The 24,065-nt window shown below is 35.4% G+C and overlaps 1 protein-coding gene and 1 pseudogene across 4 annotated transcripts; both read left to right on the top strand.

Moving 5' to 3' along the window:
- The first annotated feature begins 6,771 nt into the window (after positions 1-6,771).
- Positions 6,772-8,279, top strand: LOC141817766 (uncharacterized; annotated as a pseudogene).
- Positions 8,280-11,329: 3,050 nt separating this feature from the next.
- Positions 11,330-20,208, top strand: LOC141817767 (protein NLP2-like). 4 transcript variants are annotated; one of them, XM_074705396.1, is made up of 6 exons: positions 11,330-11,596; positions 11,664-12,786; positions 13,130-13,171; positions 13,259-14,002; positions 18,558-18,681; positions 18,913-20,208. In XM_074705396.1, the coding sequence occupies exons 2-6, from the start codon at positions 11,932-11,934 to the stop codon at positions 19,944-19,946; spliced, it is 2,799 nt and encodes a 932-aa protein (XP_074561497.1). In that variant the 5' UTR covers positions 11,330-11,596; positions 11,664-11,931; the 3' UTR covers positions 19,947-20,208. The 4 variants fall into 4 exon arrangements, with proteins under 4 accessions (XP_074561497.1, XP_074561499.1, XP_074561498.1 ...); XM_074705398.1 differs by having other exon boundaries at positions 11,330-11,762; positions 11,913-12,786; XM_074705397.1 differs by having other exon boundaries at positions 11,330-11,762; positions 11,857-12,786.
- The last annotated feature ends 3,857 nt before the right edge of the window (positions 20,209-24,065 follow it).

Raw genomic sequence — 24,065 nt, 5'->3', positions numbered from 1 at the left:
AAATCTCTACCTCCAATTCGGGTGGAGTAGATCAGATTGTCGATCTGAATTAGATTATTGTACAGCTCAACACACATACCTGTGTTAACTGAGCTAGTACAATAAACTAGTCTCTCTAGATCATAATGTTCTACGACCTCCATGGAAGGTATACATGAATGTAAGAAAAATATCCTATATAAATATATAGAATGCAAGGGTACAAATGACAATAGTGCAAATCTAATCTTATGCTCCTCGGAGAGAAATAGAAGATCTGTGCTGGGTACTAAAAGTCCCAGCCTCAGTGATCTTCCTCTTAATCTTAATACATAAATTAAGGATTTAACTAAAGAAAATGACTTACATGAACTTAGGGATCGTTTAGAGGCTTACCTAGGCATATCGGATCAAGAACTAGAGATTTGATGACCTAAAAAGCTTGACTAGGGTTTGGTTTCCTATATAGAGATGATTCGGGTGTCTGGATTTTAATCGGGACGCCTGGATTTTTTCCAAGCACATAGATTCCTAAAATCGAGGGCATCTGCCCGAAATTGTGGGCGGTATTCAGGAAAGTTTGGGGCACTTGGATTTATATCCGGGCGCCCGAATTTCATTGGGTCGGGCTTACAAGTTGGGTTATTAAGGTTTCTAAGTTTTTCATTAATTAATTAAGGTTTAATTAATTAGTTAAGTTTTAATTAATTTTGTTTAAGTTCAAATTAATTTAGTTTAAGTTTAAAATTAATTTAGTTTAAGTTTAGAATTAATTTAGTTAAGTTTAGAATTAATTAGTTAAGGTAAAACTTAATTTAGTTAAGGTTAAAATTAATTTAGTTAAAGTTAAAATTAATTTTTAAATTTTAAGAATTACTAAATTAAGCTTAATTTTAAGGATTAATTAATTAAGTTTAATTTTAAGGTTTAATTAATTAAGTTAAGGGTTAACAGATTAAGTTAAATCTTAAGTATTAATTAATTAAGTTAAAATTTTAAGTATTAATAAATTAAGTTAAATTTTAAGTATTCTAGATTATCAAACAGTTATTCTATGAATTTTGTGAAATGATTTTTCAATTTTTATCTTAATTAATTGAAATGTGATTTTCTAAAACGTAATTAAAAGTTTGATTCAAATTTAACCGTTGACTAATTAAGTATATATTTGAAGATTTAACTTCGAGATAATGGCGAGGTACAGGACCTTTTTGGATATCAGAACAACGACTACCTTATAAGACAAAATTAATTCAAAAAATTATACACTTAATTAATCTAGGAAAAGAACTTTGGTATAACTAGTCTTGGGTTTAGTGAGATAGCTTCAGTTAATTCCACTTAGTTAGATAAACCAAATAGGGTACTCCTTATCCCACTAGACTACCTAAACTGAGTTTCCCTAGCGTACTATCATTTCACCCCACTCTGATACTAGGTTGAGCAAGTATTAATCAAGTTTATGCCCTTAACTAACCTAGATTTAATCTAAGTTCAAAAATAAGAAGAGAAAGACAAAAAAATGAAATCAAACAAGTCTTATCTAACTAGAATAGTTTTGAATCCCCTGAATCATGACCCCTGTTGAGTTTGATCAGATAGTGTATCTGATCCTTGGGAACCCAGTATTGATTCAGTCTTACTTGATTAATCAAGCTGGACTTAAGAACATATACTTGGACTCGGGATTTCTTGGTTCGATTTACTAGAGACAAATAAGATCTATGTCTGACTTTGTGTCTAAGTTCATATCGATTATACACAGCCCTTTGAGTTCGAAGCATTATATTAAGATACTTGGAGGCTAAAGTAAACTTTTTCAATAATCTTTTCAGATCGTCAACTTGAATTTTCAATCTAGAATTTTCTTCCTCAAGTTGAACTTGAGTTGAAACTCCAGCCTGAACCTTTTCAGTTAACAAATTGAGGTTAATTTTTTCCTTGAGTATTACCTCCTTTTGGAGAGTTAACCTGGACACTGAACTTTGTCAATTTCTTAGACAAACAGTATATTATAACATACAATTTTCTATTAAAATATTACTTACATTGTTACGAATCCATGACTTGATTCCGACTCAGCTTCTAATTCTGTGTCTGGTTCAGTCACAGTCTCATCAATTTCCTCTCTTGCTGGGAGAGTTAGGAAGATCATTTTTACTTCCTCCTCTGAGTCTTTGAGGAGGACTCATCCCAGGTGATCTTTAATGTCTTCTTCTTAATTTTGCGCTCCTTTTGATTAGGGCATTCGGCCTTGAAATGCCCTTTTTCGTTATAGCCATAATAGGTGACTTTAGCCTTGTTATTTGGGGTTTTGTTGGATCTAGCTTTCTGGATCACCTTCTTCATCTCAGATTTTCTGATTCCACATCTCTTCTTGAACATCTTCTGAGATAGGTTAACTAGTCGATAGCAACCTCATCGTTTCTTTCAGAACTTGATGAGTGTTCGGATCCGTCGTCTTGTCTTCCAGTCCTTGGTTTGTCCTACAAAAAGAACAATTCCTTTCTCAACTGGATTGGCGTTAAGTTATTCGTGCAGTTCAAACTCAGAAAACAATTTATCTAATTTAATCTTAGAAAGGTCATTAGAGACCTTATATGCATCAACCATTGATGCCCGTAAGGTGTTCCTAGGGAACGCTTTCAACGTGTGCCTGATTATATCTCGATTCTCTACGGGTTGCTCTATGGCGTGGAGTTCATTGAGTAAGTCCTGAATCTGTGCGTGTAGCCCATTCGTGGATTCACCTTCCAACATTTTAATGTTGTAGAGTTTGTTCAGGAGAAGGTCATACTTACTTTTGTGTCTGAGGTTCCCTCATGCGACTCAATGAGCTTATCCCATAAATCTTTAGCACTTATAAAGGGACTAACCCAATTGAGCTCTTCTTTTGCGAGATCGCATTGGAGTGTCTGGGTCACCTGAGCATCAGTCTCGATCTTTGCTTTGTAGCGGCGCCCCACTTCTCGCAAGGCTGTGAGATGTCGTCATCGTCTATTGGTAGTGTGAACCCAGTCTGGATCACAATCCACTTCTCCACATGTGTCTTGAGATGATACTCCATCCTCCCCGTTCAGTAGATGAAATCTTCTCCGGAAAATAGCGGGGGTCTGACAATATTGTAGCCTTCTTGATGAGTTATTTAACTTGTACAAAAATAGACAAAGAAAAAATATACCAAGACTTGATCTTAAATTAGCAGTGTAAGAAAAAATAAAAAACTGAAAAAATACAGCGAAAAAATAAATTAGCTCAATTAGTTGTTGCACTAAATTCGAGTACCTCTTGCTCTGATTCCAATTGTAGGATCGAGTTAGAGTGCTAGAGGGGGTAAATAGCGGTTTGTCGTTTTTTCACTCGTCCGGAAAATCTTGCGTAAATCAGAGTGCGAAAATAATAAGTACAGTGGAAATAAGAGAATGATACACTTTTATTTACGTAGTTCACAGTCACAAGCTACTACTTTAAGGCCCACGATCCTTGATCATTTCCGACGGGCAATCCACTATAAAAGTCCCCCTCTTACGAGGAGTTTTCGCTTTACAAAAATGGATTGGAAACGATAAACCTTTACCATTCTAAAAGGTTAAGTACACAAGGGAAAATGGAAAGATTACCGACTACAAAAATAGAATTGTAGTGCAGAAGTCGATACAGCTCCTCGACGTTACGACGACGTACTGGATTGACTATTCGCGTACAAGTAGTCATCATAGTAGCGTATGAATTGATGTTTAGGGCTTCCCCTTGCAGCTACTTATAAAGGTCGATTCGAGCGCCTATAAGTCCTTTCGAGCGCCTCCACGTCACCCCGTCAATTCGCTTCCGACACTGACTCGGCATCTTCCAAACGCCTATATCCCTTCCGGGCACCTAAATGCTGACGTAGAGGTTATCGGATCAACTTTGACTCCAACGCCTTATCCCGATTCGGGCGTCTGGAACTTTTCCAAGCGCCTGGAGGCTGAAGTGTCCCGACCACTAAGACTCTGCCACCTCATCTGTCTCGCTGGCCCGATCAACTGATGTCCAAGCAATTGGATCCCTTCCAAGCACTTAGACCGTCCGATCGCCTAGATCCAGATAAGGACGTCTAAAACTCAAAGTTTTAGTCCCTCCTTTCCTGCATCACAAGTTAGTCCGGAACAAAAATATAAGCAAGAATTGACAGTTTTGATAAACTGTCTGGTCTTGACTTTAAGTTACCAATAAATCCTAGGTCAGACCGACGCATACTGTTCCCCTTCTCAAGAACGCATCCTCACTCACTCCACTCGGGAAAGTTTACCTTTTGCCAATCCGGTCCTCCAAACTCATTGGACTTTTGCTCAGCCTTGATCTTCGGCCCCCAGGACTTCCACTGCTAGACGTCCAATCCTCCAAACTCGCCTAGATTTTCCCGCCTAAAGCTTTGATTTACCAAGACTTCCTACTCAGTCCTCCTGATCAGGACTTCTTTGCCCAATCCCCCTGACCAGAACTTCCTTATCCAATCCTTCAAATCAGGTCTTCCTTTGCCTAACCTCAACTAGGACTTTGCTGTGTTACCTATACACTTAGTTCAGCTCATTAGTCCACTTCACAGATTTAACTTGAACCCTTTGCGATATCTAAACTCAGGTTCGATCATCTGGTGCTCCTTGCACCAACACCAACTTCCTCCCTTATCACCACAATTTGTTTTTACCTAATTTAAGATTTTGCAATTTAGGCTAGCAAGTTTTGGAATTCATAAATTAGTCTAAGAATTTTGCAATTTAACCTTGTAAATTTGGGGATTTTTTTAGAAACAGTAGCTCTTTGAATCCCCAGCCCTTTACACTTACACACCCACTTAAACCAATTTTTTAGAGGGCCACGTAGTGAAACAGCCACAACAAAGAGGCTCACATCAATTCAATAATTCTGTTCCTTCATTGAAATTTCTTATGTGTAATTTAAATGGCTTAGTTAATTCCCATGCATTTATTGTTCTCTATGCTTGTTTATTAAATAAAGCAAGAAAATCCTTATTTTCTATGTTTTCTACTTTTTTTTAATTTACTATATCAATTGTATAATTTTCATTAGTTGTTAAATCTCCACAACAGTCATGACACAATAACTGATCACAGAGCTAAATGGTAAGTGTAAGCAAATGGAAGACAAGCTTAGGACCTTAGATCTAAAGTAGATCTTAAATGGTTTAAAGAGTATTTGCAAGCATATTTGCCAAGTTAACAAAGGAAAGTGTATTGAGCCACTGGACCATACATGCCTCACATAGCCCTACGAGTGTAACCTAGACTTCATATGCATCATGATCACTTTTCCAACTTACAAGCAAATGGTCATTTTTCTAATACTCATACCTAACCTACTACACTTAGAGACAAGTGTGACACTACTTGACTAGTTAAACTTGAGGCCCCTAGCTTTGATGGTTGGCAAGACCCTAATGTATCCTAGATTGGGTTGCTAAACTAAGACCTATTTTGAGTAATACAATATGATCCAAACTGAATAAGCCCAATTCACAAAGCTCAAGAATTGGTTTGGCCAAACAAATACTAGTAATGTGTCCAAGACTATGTCTATATAGGAGCCATGCATATCACAGAGTGAATCAACCTAAAAGCAATCATCCCTAAGCGTTATAAAGTACAAAGTAAGTTCGATGCACATTTGTTATAATCCCAAACTAGAAAGACCTTAATCCACTTTTTCACTGAACTTAGAAATACATGTCAAATTATTTGCCCCAACCTTAATTGAAGAGACATGCAAAAAGGACATAGAAATCAAACAATTCTTGAAATCACCACCTTCTGACTACCTAGCTCCTAGGCTAATAACACACCTCCTTGTAAGGTATTATTGCTATCAACAAACTCAACTTGCCCTAGAATTATCATTTGATAATCAAAAGTCAATACACGAGCCACTAGACATCTTGAGAACCTAATTTTGGCATACAATGCAACAACTATGGTGGCAAGGATCACAAAGCATCCAAACCCTAAGGATGAAGTAGCGTACTACTAAACCTTAGATATTAATGAAGAGGTTCTGAGGGAGAGACTATAAGGTTTGGCACACCCATGACATGATACGTGGAAAAGCACAAACATGTTTTATACTTAACCATTTGCGGAACCACGCTTTTCAAAATTGTCATCAACAATGGGAATTGTGTGGATGTAGTTTCAACACAAACCCTCTCCAAAACCTAGGTCGCACCTAAACTCCACCCAAATTCCTACAAGGTGGCAAAGTAAAGTAAACTTCCTTTAGTAATATAAAGGTGTTTGATCCCTATTGAGATAGGCCAATATACCAATAAAATATAGTGCAATGTTCTACCTATGAGCATCACTCATGTGATCCTTGGTCATTACATATTATGAAAGAGAAAACACCTATTTCTCCAATCACAACAGACAAGATGTTAAGTTGTACCTGACCAACCCAAATGATTTTAAACCCAAGCCTACAATAGGCCAAGTTGACCTATAAGGAACTCCTTCCAAGGTTTAAAATCTTAACCCGTGCCGAGATATAATGGTAAGGATAATTTTATGAGTTATTTAGTTTTATTCGCCATATTTATATAACTTGGTTACTTGTTTATACACTATTGATGCACTGTAATTTTTCTGATATGTTCTTAATTACAGGTCATATTATTTACATTTTCTAGCTGTTTGACATCTACTGACCTCATACCTAGCACAGATGGTAAGTATTTCCATATTATTCTTAATGTAATCATTATTTATTATTTGATCTCATAACAATTTTGTTTCACAGTTTCGCAGAGGTGGACATAGACGCAGTAGTCCTGCTGGCCAGTCTGCACCATCACCTGGACAGGCTACTTCACCTACTGCTGCAGGACCTTCACATGCACCTTCACCGCCCATTGCTACAGGACCTTCACCTTCGCCACCACAGCCGTCGCTCGTACAGTCTCCCCACCCTTCTCCGGTACAGTCCGCTACTGACCAACATCGGGAGGTTATAGTCCCTCATGGCGATTCGTAAGTATATGCAGATTATTTTTTATATTTAGATTTTATTTTTTTTATTACTAATAATGTTTGTTTGAATTTTTTTATAGTTTCAAAAATTCAGTAACAATTATTCGCCAAATTAATCGAATTGTTAACAATCATTGGGGAGGGGCCTCAATGACTTACACTAGCACTCCAGGACCCACCAAGGATTTATGGTGGACTGAATTTAAGGTATATTTTTTATTAATTTAATTAATATATCATATAAAATTTAATATATCTAAGTATTTAATTTTTTGTATTTCAGCGAGCATTTACTTGGGATCCATCACATGAAGTGGAAATAAAGCGAATTTTTTTAAAAAAATGTGGGGATCATATTCGTCATACTCTACATCATGCCAAGGACAGAAACAAGAAACCACCGTGCATCACTGATGAGAATTGGACGAGGATCAAAGGTGTTTGGGAAACTGACGAAAGCAAACAACGAAGTCACCAGAACAAGACAAATCAATCATTTAATTCTGGTGACTCATCTGCTACATATGCGGGAGGCTCCATCAACATCGAGGAACACACGCGTAGATTGGTAAATTTTTCTATACATTATGTTATTAATGTAATTTCACTTATTTCTTTATTTCTAACAATGTTTTTTAATTTTAGACTAAGGAGATGGGGAAGGAGCCACTATTTATTGAAACCTTTACCCGTACTTTTCAAAAAAAAAGATAAGACTTGGAGCGGGGACAGAGCTAGAGCTATGAAGGTTTAAATTTTAATTATTTCACTTATATGAATTTTAATAGTTATGTATGTTGTTTAACTTATTAAATGTATTTATATTTCAATACAGGAAAAATATGATGAGGCCGAGCTAGCACAGAGGAGTTCAAGTGCTAGTGAAAATGCTGATGGATCTGAGCCCTCCGTTGGAAATGACCTGAGTATCTGGTTGGATGTGACTGGAGGATCGAAGGGGGGAGGATATTGGGAATGAGTTCTCTTAGCAGAACTCATCGAGTTGCTGCCACCTCTTCTTCTTCTTCCACCCAACCAGCAATGAGGGCACAAATAGATAGCCTAACTGAAGAAGTCTCTCATTTAAAAGGAATAATTATTCAAAGGGATGAAGAAATGAGAGAAATGCGCAGACAACAGAATGAAGAAATGAGTGAAATGCGCAGACAGCAGCAGTTGATTATGCAGCATTTTCAGTTAGGCTCCGCTCCAAGTCAGCTTCCTCAGGTTCCCGATGATGATGATGACGGTGACGACGGTGAAGACGACTCTTCTTGATAGCCTAGTTGTGTATCATTTTAATTTTTCTCACATTTAATATTGCTTTTACTTTTTTGTATTTGCAACTCTTTTTTTTACTAATTAATATTATTTTTTTATTTTGAACAGGGTTGATGAAACCAAGGATGGCCAAAAGGTAAATTTTTACATATTATACTGTATTTGTAATAAATAATTTTCTAATATTTTTGTTTTCTTATGTAGAAAAAGAAATTTTAATGAAGAAGAAATCAGTGATGCTGAAAGTATTACCCGAGGTTGATACCATGGACGGTAATGCTTTCTTTTCTGGTCATTCAGATACTTTTGATATATGTATTGTATTATGGATTTGGATGTTATGGTAATTTGATGCACTTGGATGTTATGGATTTGGATGTTATTATGGATTTGGATTGATGTTATTATGGACTTGGATGTTATTATGGATTTGGATGTTGGTTTGTGATGTGGTTTGTGATGTGCTTGTGATGTGAAATTGATATATTTGCTTGTGTGTTTGTGATGTGGTTGGTTGGTGATAGTATATTGTAAACAGGTTTCATATTTCGAAGAAACAGATCGAATCTGTTAATTTTTTTTTATTTTGCGACGAGATTTGCGACGAATCGAGATTTCGTCGCCAACATATCGAAATTTTACTGTTATATCGTAAATTTGGCGACGAAATCATGTATTCGTCGCCGATTTGCGACGAATCAAGTTAATTCGTCGCCAATTTGCGACGAATCCACTTGATTCGTCGCAAATCGGCGACGAATACATGATTTCGTCACCAAAGTTGTGAGAAAATAATCTGCCAGTCGGATTTGCGACGAAAAATCAATTTTCGTCGCCAATTTGCGACGAAATTTGTTTTTTCGTCGCAGTTTGGCGACGAAAAATCAGTTTTCGTCGCAAATCTGCGACGAAACATGACTTTTCGTCGCCAATTGGCGACGAAACCTCTTTTTTCGTCGTAAATTGGCGACGAAAACTGATTTTTCATCGCAAATTTGGCCATCACTATTTTCGTATGGTATTCCGAAAGTTAGCGACAAATTTTTTTTCGTCGCCAATTTTGCGACGAAATATTCTTTTGTCGCTAATTTTTGGAACGAATTTACTATTTCGTTGCTATATTTTGCGATGAATTTTGCGACGAACTTTATATTTGTCGCTAATTTTGCGACGAATTATAAAATTTTTGTCGCCACTAGTTGCGACAGGCTATTTGCAACGAAAAAGTTTTTGTCGCCAAATTCGTCGCAAAATGATTTTGCGACGAAAAAATTAAGATTTTTCGTCGCAAAATTCGTCGCAAAATCCTATTATTTTTGTAGTGTTACTTTTATTTTTTTTAAAGTTATTACTTGTAAGCATGCTTTTTTCAAATACGTTGTTATAATTAAGTTATTACTAACCTATCTTATTGTCTTTTTGTATGATCTTTTATTTTGGCTGGGCTCATTTAGATATAATTCTAATATGTTATTGCATTTTGACATTTGATATAGTATCAGTGTATGCAGATATTTGTATTTATGTTATTGTATTAAAATTGTATTGGAGTGTATCAGATATTTTGACATGTGTGTTGTATTCAGATATTGTATTAGTGTTGTTCTTTACCATTTTTGGTTTATCAGTATATTATTGTTATGTTATACCATTGTTGGTTTACCATTGATTGATATGTAAACAGGGAATTTTGAAAAAGAAAAAAAATATTAAAAAATAATAAATTATTAGCAACGGAATTTATAATTCCGTCGCTAATAAATGAATTTTTTAAAATTTTTTTAACAATTTAGCGATGGAATAAAAATTTCCGTCACTATTTGCCTTCCAATTTCCACGTGCCCATTTTTGGATTTAGCGACGGAATAAATATTTCCGTCGCTAATTAGCGACGGAATTATTTATTCCGTCACTAATATTTACGACGGAAATATTTTTCCGTCGTTAAATATTTACGACGGGAATATTTTTTCCATCGCAAATATTAGCAACGGAATAAATAATTCCGTTACTAATTAGCAACGGAAATATATTTCCGTCGCTAAGCTGACGTCAGCGATCGAAAATAAAGCGACAGAACGTTTCCGTCGCTAGTCGCTAATCGCTAATCGATCATTAATAGAATATATTCTATTAATTTATGTTTGATTATGAGTCAACTCTTTAGTTGATTAACATACCAATAGATTGATAACCCTTTTCAATTAATTGATTCTCTAACTTTAATCACTTCTAAGACCTAGTCTATTCCTAAGTCCGATCTTATTTGTTTTCAATATACATATTCATTTAAACTCTTTCTTATAGAGTCCACCTTCATGTCAAGAGGCTTCATGCCTCTTAGATTTCATGTTTAGAAACTCTTTACTTTCAGAACTCATTCTCGTCAATGGCGAAGCCAGTCAAGACGATGACACAATTATCCTCCGGTATACTATTGCTTCTCACACATATATTAAACAGGGAACGTGTTATAATAGTTACAAAATTATAGTTGTTACATAGTTGTAGTCGCTATGATTTTATAGATATGATTTCGTAGCTATTACAACGTAAATGTTAGTTAAGCAGACTGAATCTATATTGTAACAGTTACGAAACAATAGCTACTATAATATGTGTAGAATTTAGGAAGTGAGAAAAGATCATCACATGCAGATAAACATTAAAGATTATAATTTTTAATTTGGATTAACTCACAGGATATATAATATATCAAATCGATTTTTTTTTAAAGATTTACAATTAATTATGAGGTAAAGTCTATAATAATCATTCAGTTTTAAATTAAAAAAATATCATTTAAAGGAAGATTTTGAATAATTTTAATTTTTTTAAAATTTATTTTTTATGATGTAATAGTTATGAAAATATAATTACTATAACATATACTATCAATTATGAAAAATATAAATAAAATAATAATAAAGAATAATAATAAAGAATAATTATATTATTTTATAAGAAGATAAGAACGTCTTTGGCAAAAAAAAAAAAAAAAATCAAATTAAGTGGAGGAGCTCACCGGGGTAGAAAATGAAGGTACGCGTTCTTCAAAACAACCGCCGCCGTTCTTGGGCTGCTTTTGACGTTTTAGCAAGTACAATCTTCTTGCTTAATCGCCATCGCCGCTTAAGTCCTTGCTCCGCCGCCTTCCCTCTCTCTCTCCGCGACGGCTTAAATTGCCTTCGGAAAGCGTCGACCACTCGAGTAGGGTAGGGGAATCAAACTGCGCGTCTTGCAGTGCTGATTGAGGCGGTCGACGTGCGGCAGTCTACCCTTGTCACCGATCCTTCTTCTTTTCTTCGATTAGGGTTCGTTCTCGATCTGCTTTAGCGATCGGAGTAGTCCTTTTGCTGAATCGACGATCCTATTTTGCAGCGGAAGTTTTGTTTTTCCGTTCGAAAATGAATCTTGGATCGGTCGTGCGAAGGAGGATGTGATCGCGGCGTTTCTGCACCTCGGATTTGCCCACTTTGGGTAGGTTGTTTCTCGAGTGTAAATCTAATGCCCTTTGTATTCTTCCCCTCTTTGGATTGCGTATGCATTATTAAAGCTCCATTTGTGGGAACAGTTTATAGCATAAGTGCATTGTCGTGCAAGAACTGAAAAGGATAATCGATTTCGTAGAATCTCCAAGTAAACTGTTATGGAGGACTTACCGCCAACTGATTATGAAGAGGATGGGAGCCCAATTCTTGATGACCCAATTGGACTCTCCGGCCTCATGAATTTTGATGGTTATAGTTCCTCTATTGTGGATCAATTCGTATCGACTTTAAGCTTTCCAGCTGCTAATCAAGAATCTGGTTTATGGACTTCCTTGTCATCGCCAAGGGTTTCTATTCAATCCGTTCTTGGAGTTAATAGCAAATCTGGTGATGCTTATGATCACTGCAGGGATAAAATATCTTTTAATTCGAGACAGGGATCTTCATCAGATCGTCTCAGAAAGGAAGTTAGTAGTAGTAGGAGTGCTAGTTATTCTGCTGTTGATTCCATCGCCAACGAAGTGATGCTTACGGTTCCTCCATCTCTCCAAGGGATGTCTCTTGGAGAAAGAATGCTTAAGGCTCTATCCTTGCTTAGGCAATCAATGCGTGGTGGAATTCTTGCCCAGGTCTGGATGCCCATTAAACAGGGTGATCAATATGTGTTAAGTACTTCCCAGCAGCCCTTCCTCCTAGACCACTGTCTTGCTGGCTACCGGGAAGTTTCAAGGCATTTTACCTTCTCACCTAAGGAAGCCCCTGGTTTGTTCACTGGGCTTCCTGGTCGTGTATATATATCTGGAAGGCCAGAGTGGACCTCGAATGTCATCTATTATAAAAACATTGAGTACTTGAGGGTGGACTATGCAGTCAATCACAAGGTATGTGGTTCTCTTGCTGTTCCAGTTTTTGACACTGATGTAGGTTCATGTCATGCAGTTCTTGAGCTTGTTACAACTAGTGAAAAATCCAACTTCGATACAGAGATAGAAACAGTTTCCAAAGCTCTGCAGGTTAGTGCTTCCATGACATCGAATATCTTCACATGAACACATATGTAACATATTTTGCAAATATATGGTGGTGAATAGTGTAAAGGACATTCACTTAATTAGTTTTCTCTCTCTTGGATTGCCACTGGCTTATGGTACATAACAGTAATGTATATGTATCTCTTCAGTTCCTTGCTGAAAGCAGAGTTAACTTAAACTGCTGTCTTTTAGTATTCTACTATAGTCGTAACCACATATCATGTTTGAGAAATATACCTGTCTTAATTTAGTTGGTTTTGATGAACCTCTTGGCAGCTTAGATAGCTTTTAGTATCTCAAGGTGGCTTTCTTGTTGCTTCCGCAGGCAGTGAACTTGAGGTCCACTAAAGGGCAGGCTCCCCAGCAGGTAGTTGTGTTAATTTGTGATTGATTTTCTTGGAGATGGAATGAAGCCTCTAAATGACATTTAAGAATTATTTCTTCTATTTGGTAGATCCTCACAAAGAGCCAGATATCTGCATTTTCAGAGATACTTGATGTATTGAGATATATATGTCATGCATACATGTTACCTCTAGCACTTACATGGATTCCTATAGGACCTGATGGTGGCCATTTATGCGACTTCAGGAAATATAAGCTTGGGGAGACAAATTCAACTCCAAAAAGGCCCATCCTTTGCATCCATGAATCATCTTGCTATGTTAACAATACAAGAATGCAAGGTTTTCTTCATGCATGTGCTGAACATAGCCTTGAGAATGGACAAGGCATTGCTGGGAAGGCTCTTCAATCAAATCATCCATTCTTCTCCCCTGATGTAAAGGAGTATGACATTCATGAATATCCACTTGTACACCATGCTCGTAAGTTCAACCTTCATGCTGCAGTTGCAATCAGACTGAGGAGCATATATACTGGAGACAATGATTACATACTAGAGTTCTTTCTGCCAATAGATTGTACGGATTCCAAAGAGCAACAACTCCTTTTAAATAACCTCTCAAGTAACATGAAGATACTTTGTAGAAGCTTGAGGACTGTTTCTGATGCTGAAAAAGCAGAAGCAGATATTACTGGAGTTGTAGGAGAACCAGTATGTTGCTTATCAACTGATTTCTCGATGAAGTGCTCTCGACCAGTGGACATAGTTCCAAAATCAACCAGCGGAAAAGTTGTTTCGTTAACTAAGGAAATATCATCTGATGAACAGCATGATAATGCTTATCATGAAGAGGTGCCTCATCAATCTTATTTTTTAGTGTGATGCTTTAATTATAAATTCTATATTTCGAGTTGCAGATGTGTCAGCTACTTTCCTTGATTCATCATGTCAAATACTTGAGGCCTTCATGAGCCAACCTCTTTTGAACTTGATTGGCCTTCTGACCTCATGATTTCTAACATGACCTGTTGTAGTTCTGGAAACCTAAAGTATATACTACAGAATAAGGACTATGGAGTAACAACATTCGAACTGTTGCTACTAATAATCTTGATTTGACATTTAATACTTTGACTAGCACAGGCACCACATAAAAGTGAGAGGTTGAGGATGATCTTGATAACATCAGTTTAACACAATTAAAAGTTACTTCAAAAAATCCTTTTGGAACTCATCGCTGTTGTTGTAGAACCCTCTATAGAACTTGTGGACTTATATTTTCTACAAACGAGTACACTGTCCTAATTTAGAAGAGAGAAAATAAAGTTCGTTTTATGGCACACTTATGAAATTGTTCCCACCATGCTAGATTTCCTAGTCACAACATGCAATCTGTAACCTATAAAGGCTATTAAAAAAAGAAATCAACAATGAAGGTGGTGTAAAAGGGAAAAATCCAATTACGAAGGCTAGTAAAAGAAAAAAAAAAAGCAATGAAGGCCAAGTAAAAGGGAAAAATCCATCTATAAAGGATGGTAAAAGAAAAAATCGGCAATGAAAGCTGAATAAAAGGAAAAAAATCCAGTTACAAAGGTTGGTAAAAGAAAAAATTGGAAATGAAGGTCGAGTAAACAAAATAAAAATCCATCTGTAAAAGTTGGCAAAAGAATAAATTGGCAATAAAGGCCAAGCAAAAAGGAAAAGTCCAGCTATGAAGGCTAACAAAAAGAATAATAAAAAGATGACAATAAAGTGAAGGCTAGTAAAAGGAATACTATAAAGAGACAATAGAGTGCAGAAGATGCATTAGAGGAAATAATATGTGGTGATAAGGAGAGAAGGAAAAGAGAAAAGAATGTGAGTTATGAGATTATTGGATTAGGGTTTTGATTGAAAGTGTCACAAGGAAAAGAAAAAAATTAGTATAGAAGAAGAGGAAAAGGATAAAACTTATAATTGAGAAGAATACAAGAAAACAAATTTTAAAACATGAAAGTTGTGGGGAGAGAAAGAGTATAAAAATAAACACTAATAATAGGAAAAATCAAAAACAAAGATGAGTTAAAGAAGTAAAATAACAATAAAAAGACCGAGATAAAGAAGATCAAAAACATAAAGAAGGGAATAAAAAATTAAAAGAAGTTATCAGGAACATGAAGCAATAAGAGAAACTGCATTTCCCAAAGCAAAGTTATTATTGCTAATCTTGATGGATAGAAAATATATCACGTTCATTGGTAAGGAAGAGATTTGTGTAGCTGAGTTATTTCTCAAGTCGAGGATGGAGATGAAATTTTAGCCATTTTTTGTATTTGTTACCTTTTTTGTTTTTTACACACTAATTAGAAGTATAATAGGGTTAAGAGGTGACATTAGAAAGGAAAAGAAAGTCAAATAAGACAAGGGAATGATAATAGAAAGATATAAGCAAGTAGAAGGACTAGAGCAAATGAAAATAAGATAAGAGGATACAAAGATAAAGAGAGAATTGAATATGAATAAATTATAGCATATGAAAGAAAGAAAAGGAATGAATTAACTTCTTATTTATTAGGAAAGAATAAGGTGAGAGGGAACCAAACCAAATATGGAAGTGCAAATGATTTGTGGATGAGGACGATGTTGAAGCTTGAGGATGAATGTGAATTAAAGGATAACTAATACTAGAACTAGAACCAAATCATCGAATTTGGCTCATATACCCTGTTGAAAATTGGAAATTATATTAATTAAAAACTTGTCTCGTACATAGGATCCTAACACCTTTTCATAGATTGTTAAAATGACTTATTCTTCATAAAATAATAGTCTTTCTAATAAAAATCTCAAAAAATTTAACAAACTTTTCTAAAGAGACTTATCTAAAATTAGTAATCAGACTTTTCTAAAAAAAAACTAGTTACACTATGATATTCTAAAATTTATGGAATATTTTCAACTTATATATGGTTACAAAATTATGATTCCCCACACAATTTATTTTTGGTTGACCCAAAATTCCTGAATAGGACCTTAGTCGAGCAACATTTAAATTTGGTTTACTCACCTTCAAATGAAGATGGACCTAAAGTTTGTCACAGTTGGTCACCATCCATAAGTTTAGGGTTGACCCTAAAGACAGCCCTTAACATCTTTTAAAGCATAGAATGAAAATGAAGTACCCTAACAAATTTTATTTAGAAGCTAAATCATATCATTGCAATCATTTATCTAAAAGAAAACTAATCTTACAACAATCAAACCCTAGGGTTTTGAGGTTTTATTTTTAAGCTTGATGAGCATTCACGAGTTTGAAGTTCCTCGCAACTCCACATTCGATCCAAAAAGTCGATTATTCAGAAGTCCATTATCCAATCTTGATTACCTTAATCTCCAAATCACAGCCTGAACAATGACATTTCAATTTGCACATTTCATAGGCAATGGAATACAAGCAACTAATTTAAATCATATTGTCAAACCATCAAGACATTATAGGTATACCTAATCAGGAGAAATCATTGTTGCAACAACAAATGTGTCATTTCCATCTATGACTAAACCTAAATAAATTTTCTAATTAATCTTAACGTATACATAGTGAATAAAAATAGAGGTAGTACACTTCTTAAAAAAAATCAAGTCTTAACATATACATAATGAATAAAAATAGAGCTAGTACACTTCTATCAGATGGGCTATTCAAGAATCAAGCCATTAGGTGGCTGTTGGATTTTATTTATACTTGTATAACAAATATATATTTGGGCTGTCATCTTCTCCTTAGGTTTGAAGGTAAGTTTAATCAGGTAGCCCGATTATGCATGCAGGTTGGTGCTAATATACTTGCATAGACAAGAATCCATCACATATCTATTCTCTTAAAATCTCTTTTGCAACCTTCCACAAAAATAAGTTTAACCACAAAAGGTACTTAGATGGGGGTTTCGTTGCATATATGTTATTCATATACTTCTCCAATGTCTTCATCCTCTTTATTATTTTTAGTGTCTTGTTGTTGATGACCAACCTGATGTTTGCAACTTCCATTTATGTATTTATTATATCTTCTATATCTGTAATTTTGAGCCAAAGTCAGATTGAAATCTGATCTTATTCCTCTGTTCATTTGATTGTAGTTATTTTCAAGTAGTTATCTGCTGTATGATTTGGTCTCGTGAAGAACTAGGGATTAGCTGGGGTTGACAATGCCAACACTTTTGAGATGTTATGCCAAAAATAGGCCCTCCTATGGAATTTGCAAGGATAGGAAATTCACGCACACTGATTGCTTTGCCAGGTTGAGGAGCATAAATAGGTATTTATAACAGGTGTGGATGAATAGATTTTAAATTATTAGAGCTTTAGCCTTAAATCTGATAGGCAAATCGATTAACGTAATTGATACTATATGAGACTTCAATGGAGGAATATGATTTATGTAGTTGATCTCAAATAGTTGGGACAAAATACAACTTGAAAATATGACACTATCAGACTACCATAGGTAGCCAAAGACAAAAAAAAGAACGGTTAGAGAACACAATCATTGGACTGATCGTTGGCCTGCGTCTATAATGCTTAAGATATCAAGATATACAAGCGATTGCTTACTTGGTTCTTGTCAATCCAGGGAATCAGTCACCTATTTTACTCATTATGCTCCCACCTATGGGGAGGTTCTTTTTGGCTAAAGGATTAACAAAAATATCAATGGTCATACAAAGATATGGTGGCTTTTTTCTGTTTTTTCTTCTTGATACTCTTTCCCCTCACTCCACTAGCATGTACCTATTCTTGTGGATTTGTTCCAACTTAGCTATCTTTTCTCATTCGAATGTTTTTGGGTTGGTGAAGGCTTGGTGCAAGAATTCTATTTCTTCAACTTTTCGCCAACAGTTTATCAAATAAGGACTTGCTTATCTGTTGATTTATATGTTGAGAACAATTTGTCAAAATTGGAAGAGTTAAAACCTGGACTCTATTGGTAGATATCTGAAAATGTGACTTTCATGGTTAAGCTAAGTTTTATGAAAATCCCTAGATTTATTAGAATTGATATATAATTAGCGTTTTAACAGTGCTGCATATCTATCATTCATAACAGCTAACTATTTATGAGATTAATTCTGCTTAGTAGTCAAGTTATGAACTTTCTCACTAGATAAACTATGGAGATCTTTGAAAAAGAATGAGAAGTCTACAAACTCCAATATTCTGCAAATAATGGAGAAGAAAATGTAACACCATGCTCTTGCTTTAATATAGCTTATTATTGGTTTTGAAATGTTCAGTTTCTTTGGTTTTACTGGTCAACAAAGACAAGAATATAAGCTTGCCCGTTGACTTTGTATAAGAATGGGAATTGGAGTTCAGTCCTGGAAAGCTATATGTGAATTTAATTCTTGCGTGTTTCAACTTGTTCCAGTTAAAATATAGCTCAGCCAAACAAGTGGAGAAAAAATGCAATACAGCTGAGAGGCATATTAGTTTTAGTCTTCTTCAGCGGTACTTTTCTGGAAGTCTCAAGGATGCTGCAAAGAGTATTGGTGGTGAGCATTACATCTGTACCTGTTTTTATACATTAGCCTTTATTTATCATACAAAAATGTGAATTTCTTAGCTAAAGCTTTGTAGCATACAAAGTAGTACTTCTTCTTATGATATGGGCTGATCTAATCTAAGTTGATGCTTGCTACATTTTCAATTTAAAGATAATAGCTTATAGTAAGAAGCCTTCATTTCAACTACATACTCTTTAAAAGGTTTTGATAATGTTGCAGTTTGTCCTACGACGCTTAAAAGGATATGCAGACGACATGGAATTTCAAGATGGCCATCTCGCAAGATAAAAAAGCTCAACCGTTCATTGCAAAAAATCCAAAATGTAATAAATTCTGTACAAGGAGTGGAGGGAGCAATAAAATTTGATCCTTCTGCTGGGTGCCTTGTTGCATCAGTCTCCTCTGCAGAAAAACCAGCATCCTTAACCTTAGAGTCAAAAGAAAAAGATCTTGTGTCAGCCTCTTCTTTTCACCATATTGAGAATCAACACTCTGACAAAATGGAGCCAGATAGATCTTCTCTTGTTGGACACCAGAGAGATAGTACAGCCCAGTTAAAATGCAGTACTGATGAAATTGGCCATTTTTCAAATGAGAGCAGAGGCTTGGATTGGACTTGTGCTGATGCTGGTCTGGTGCCGAATGCTAAAATTCACGCATCAGTTGAATGGGCATCATATCCTAGAGATATATCTGACTGTTCATATTTTCCAAAAGAAATAGGGTGCCCAGGGAGCAATGGTGTCTCAAGTTTGGTGAAATTTGAAGGTCAGTTTGTTTCAGGAAGCTCAAGTTCAGCTATACTTAATAAAAATCAAATGAATGCTGAAGCAGATGGTGGGAACCTAGAAAACAGCAATCCTTCTTCTTCCAGCATGACGGACTCTTCTAGTGATAGTGCATTACGTCACCCCTGCTTCAGAAAGAGTGGGATATCAATCTCCAAAACTTTGCCATTTGTTACAGTGAAGGCTACTTACAAGGAAGACACTGTCAGATTCAAGTACTTTCCATCTATTGGTAGCTACTACTTGTTTGAGGAAGTCGGAAAGAGATTCAAATTGCCGGGAGGGACTTTCCAGCTAAAATACATGGATGATGAGAAAGAGTGGGTTTTGTTGGAGAATGATGCTGATTTTCAGGAATGCATTGATGTACTGGAGAATATTGGATCACAAAATATAAAACTGCTAGTTCAAGATATGCCTTGTAACGTTGGTAGCTCTGGCAGTAGCAACTGTCTAAAATTGTGAATTTGAGAAAAAAATGAAAACGTTTGTGGGCAGCCTTAGGACCTTTGTTAGAGGGAACAAAGGTGTTGCTTATATTAGCACTCACACACTTGTTGTAGAATAGTTAAGGAGTATAGAACTCCTGTTAGTTAGCAAAGTTCTTTAGGAGTCTCCTGTATATATTTTGTAGTCACCTTTTTTAAAATTTCCGTGTATCATTCTAAGTGGTTTACTTCTTATTTGCCAGTGAAACTTAGTAAAACCAATCACTGACTTTTTTCAACATGGTCAAGTATTTTGGTTTAGCCCAATCATTTGCTCTTGATTGCATTAGGTCATAACACTTGCATCAGGGATGGCAAATTTTGGTATGAGAACCTGACAGTACTTTTTTTGACAGAATAATTCCTTCCTTTGATGCTCAACATGAACAGAATGTAGTTGTTATATTGGCATGACCATGGTCTTGTAGATGATCTCACATGCATTTTGGAGGCTGTAAATATGAATGCTAGAGTGCATCTAGATGAAAGATTCCCCTAAAAGCATATAGATGAAAGATTAAAGTGATTGTACCTTATGAATGATCTTGTATTCCTTATTAATTTCTGCCTGTTCAAAATGCTTGAGATTCATTAAATCTGTGTAGCTTATGACGAAAATAGATCAGTGTTATTTGTGACTTCAGTAATGCTGTGAATTTGTTTCATAGATAAACCAGCATTCCTCTTGTCCTTTCTGTGCTGCAGGATGGATTTGTTGCATCTGTCAGTTGAAAAACAAAACTTGTCATTATGGTAGCAAACAACCAAAAGAATTAAACAGCGAAGTGGGACTTCTTACTTTACTGGTTATCAGAAACAATTTTATGTGTTGAACTTGTTGAACTGCACTAGTTTTCTGCTTGCAGAATTTTACAATCAAGCAGGGTTGATCAATGGGGAACTAAAAGCGTCAAATACTTTCCAACAATCAAAGGACTCAACTGTGATACTCAGCAGTGGACTTTTGACCTTCAGGTACAATTTCTCCAATATCAAATATATAAAGATCGATTTCAGTAGATGTCAAGAACTTGACTGTAACTTTTCCCTATTAAATACTAATGAACATGGTAAAATTCTGTTTAAGTTTACCCTAATCCTTAACAATGCTATTTTTCTCTCATTTTTGCTTGTTTTGTACTATGAAGGCCTTGTTTAGCTAAATTTAGAATTATCTGAGTTTCTTTGACAATTTTGTTCATGATTTGTGGACGCTTGCTTGCGATCAAACTAGTCAGGATTTAAAAAGTGGTCTAGGAAGCAAACCACATACACCTAGGCGTTTCTACTATAAATGGCCCTTTTAGGCAGTTCTTTTAGGAGATGGGTTAGGCTGGATGTCATGTGGCAACACAAGAAAAAGAAAAGAAAAATAGTAGTTTGGGTTTGTTTGTTTTATGTAAAATACTTTTTGTTAATGGTTTTTACCTGACTCATCTTAATGGACCGGTAGGTTGGATCAACCTAATCGGTTTAATAAGTCACATTGGTCGGGAAAAAAAATTGATGATGATGATGACTCAAACTCATCTTCAAGTATAGTGGTTGGGGTATACAATACACTATTCACTCATGTTTTAATACGGAATTCCAAATATGCATTTGCAAAAGAATCCATATTGTAGATTTATTGGGGTATAGATTATAGCTATCGCTAGTTCAATGTTCATAGGTTTCCATGCTCATATGTTATGTGTGTCATTAGTTGTTCTTCACATGCAACAATTATACATAATAAATAATAATGAATGTCTATCAGAAAGACATCATCATAAAGGATGAGAAATTAGCAAAACTATTCATGTATGGTTGGGTTTCTTGGCCTAACTTTTGATGATGTTCTATTACTATCTTCGTCTTCGATGCACACCTCCATCTGAAAGTTCCCTTAGTTATATCGCCCGACTTGTCATTTTGTGGAGTGAGCCATTTAGATCAAAACTTTCATCATCAACATCAAATACATAGAATTCTATAGTGTTCCAGTAGCCATCTTCATCATCTCTTCTTCCTCGTCCATTGGTTCATAGTGAAAATCATCCTCCTCGATATCTAAATCATAATCTTCCTTTTCTACACGCCACACAATAGTTCATCTTCTTATCAATGCACATTAAGGCCAAATTTTTTAGAATTATCTTTTGCACAATATATTCTATTATGTGCTTCTGATTGCCTTGCCTAGTGGACGAGCAAGACTCTCAATTTAAGATAGGATTTCAATAGAAATTGAGTCCCTAAGAAATAGGACAACAAGGATGGTCATTAAAAAATTGCTACATGGTACTAGGGGAGAATAGACATTTATCATCAAAATAGATAGAGGATGACCCAAACTGAGCGCTCAGTCTCAAGTCCCCGGGGCATAGTTGAGTTGTTTACGATGGAACAGAATTATTGAAGTGGATAAGGGTTGAATCTCGACGAAGCCGAGACAATGCCCTTCTCCGTCGTGGTTAATTGCAGCTTCTTGATTTATCTCCTCATAGATGGTCGTGAAATCGATCGTATAGGACGGCTGGGATGATGAATTTTATCTTTTGTTGAAGAGTACTCAGTTTCAAAGAACTAGATGTGTGATTTCTTGTGAAAATGGACTAGTGTAGAAGTGGTAACAGTTTGAATATTTTTATATGGCCCTAGGGCAAAATGACAAACTGTAGGAATTTTGGATAAACCTGTTACAACGTAGAATAGTTTTGTCAAAAAATATTATAGATATCTCAGATGCAAAATTTTGGACATTGAAAGCATGGGCAGAGGCAATGGGTTGTAAGGGCTCAATAAAGTACTTAATTGTGAATTTTAGACACTTATACCTTAGATCAGTTTTATTCAAAATTGCTACGTAGGATTAAAATCATCAAAATGGATAGAGAATAACACAAACTGATACACTTGGTCTCAAAGGAGACACACTTCAATAAAAGTGGAATCTCTCATCCTAGTAGTCTCACATGATCGATTTTATGACCATCTATGAGGAGATAAATCGGGAAGCTGCAGTTGGTCATTACGGAGGAGAGCATTGTCTCGGTTTTATCGAGATTCGATCTTTGCCTCGGCTTCGTCGAGATTAGACATTTGTCCACTTTAGCAAATCTGTTCCACACTAACCAACTCAATAAGACACACAAGTTCTTGTACTTGTGAATGTAGTGATTAAAAAGTTTATTAACACAAAGGTCTTATAATCGATCAAAAAGCCGAACTCAACAAACAAATAAAAAAAACAAGAAGCTTATATTGTTTTTACTCTATAATTTTTGTAGACTATTTACACCTTGGGATCGAGAAAAAAAGATTTGTGGAGATAGATATCCGTATATCAAATTCCTATTAAGATAATTAATTGAAGTTCTAACTGCTAAAAGTTGCATCGAACCTAAAAACAAAGGATACAAATTCAATATCTGATTAAATGAAGTTCAATTCAAATCAAACCAATACAACGATGGCATATACAAAATAGATGAACCATCCAAAACAAAAGACTCTTTAGACCCCTCGATAACAATCAAACGATTAAATACGACTTACTTTGAATGTGAGATGTGCTCATTATGTTTCTGGAGTATGGTTGAGTTGGTTATTGCATTATAGACTTGTTACAATATATAAGGATTGAATCTTAACGAAATCGAGGTAATGTTCTTTCTGTATTGATCAATTACAATTTTTCAATTTATCTTTTCACATATGGTCATGGAATTGACTGTATGAAATCGTAGGAGTGGTGAATTTCATCTTTTATTATAGAGATGTGCTTATTATGATTATTTTGTTGTTAGTTCTCCCTCTAAATAAAAGAGCTTAAGCTTTACGCGAAATAACAACGCAAACAAGCAGTAGTCTTTTCTAATTTCTTTCTTTTCCTAACATTGCCCTTTTCTCACTCCTTTCTTTCCTGACATAGTAAAGGATGTACGAAAAACCTATGCTCATATGTTGTACTTGCTTACCCTAAGTGGTAAAAGTAAAACATTTTCATCATTAAAAATGATGAGTAGATTTAGACTTCAACAATCAAGTATATATATTGAAAGCAATTCAATGCATCAAAATAAAATCAAATGATGTCGATCTAATTATCATC

Source organism: Curcuma longa, unplaced genomic scaffold, assembly GCF_044706935.1.
Source record: "Curcuma longa cultivar G26 ecotype Majalengka, Jawa Barat unplaced genomic scaffold, ITB_CL_G26_1.1 contig_21812, whole genome shotgun sequence".
Taxonomy (NCBI): Eukaryota; Viridiplantae; Streptophyta; class Magnoliopsida; order Zingiberales; family Zingiberaceae; genus Curcuma; species Curcuma longa.
The sequence above is the reverse complement of the archived record's forward strand: the minus strand, read 5'-3'. Positions and strand labels throughout refer to the sequence as shown.

Bases quoted from the DNA above. Each gene is read 5' to 3' on its own strand.
- LOC141817767 (XM_074705396.1), top strand. From the start codon at position 11,932: ATGGAGGACTTACCGCCAACTGATTATGAAGAGGATGGGAGCCCAATT. The intron at 14,003-18,557 runs GTGCCTCATCAA...AACTTGTTCCAG, and splicing joins ATAATGCTTATCATGAAGAG to TTAAAATATAGCTCAGCCAA. The intron at 18,682-18,912 runs GTGAGCATTACA...ATAATGTTGCAG, and splicing joins TGCTGCAAAGAGTATTGGTG to TTTGTCCTACGACGCTTAAA.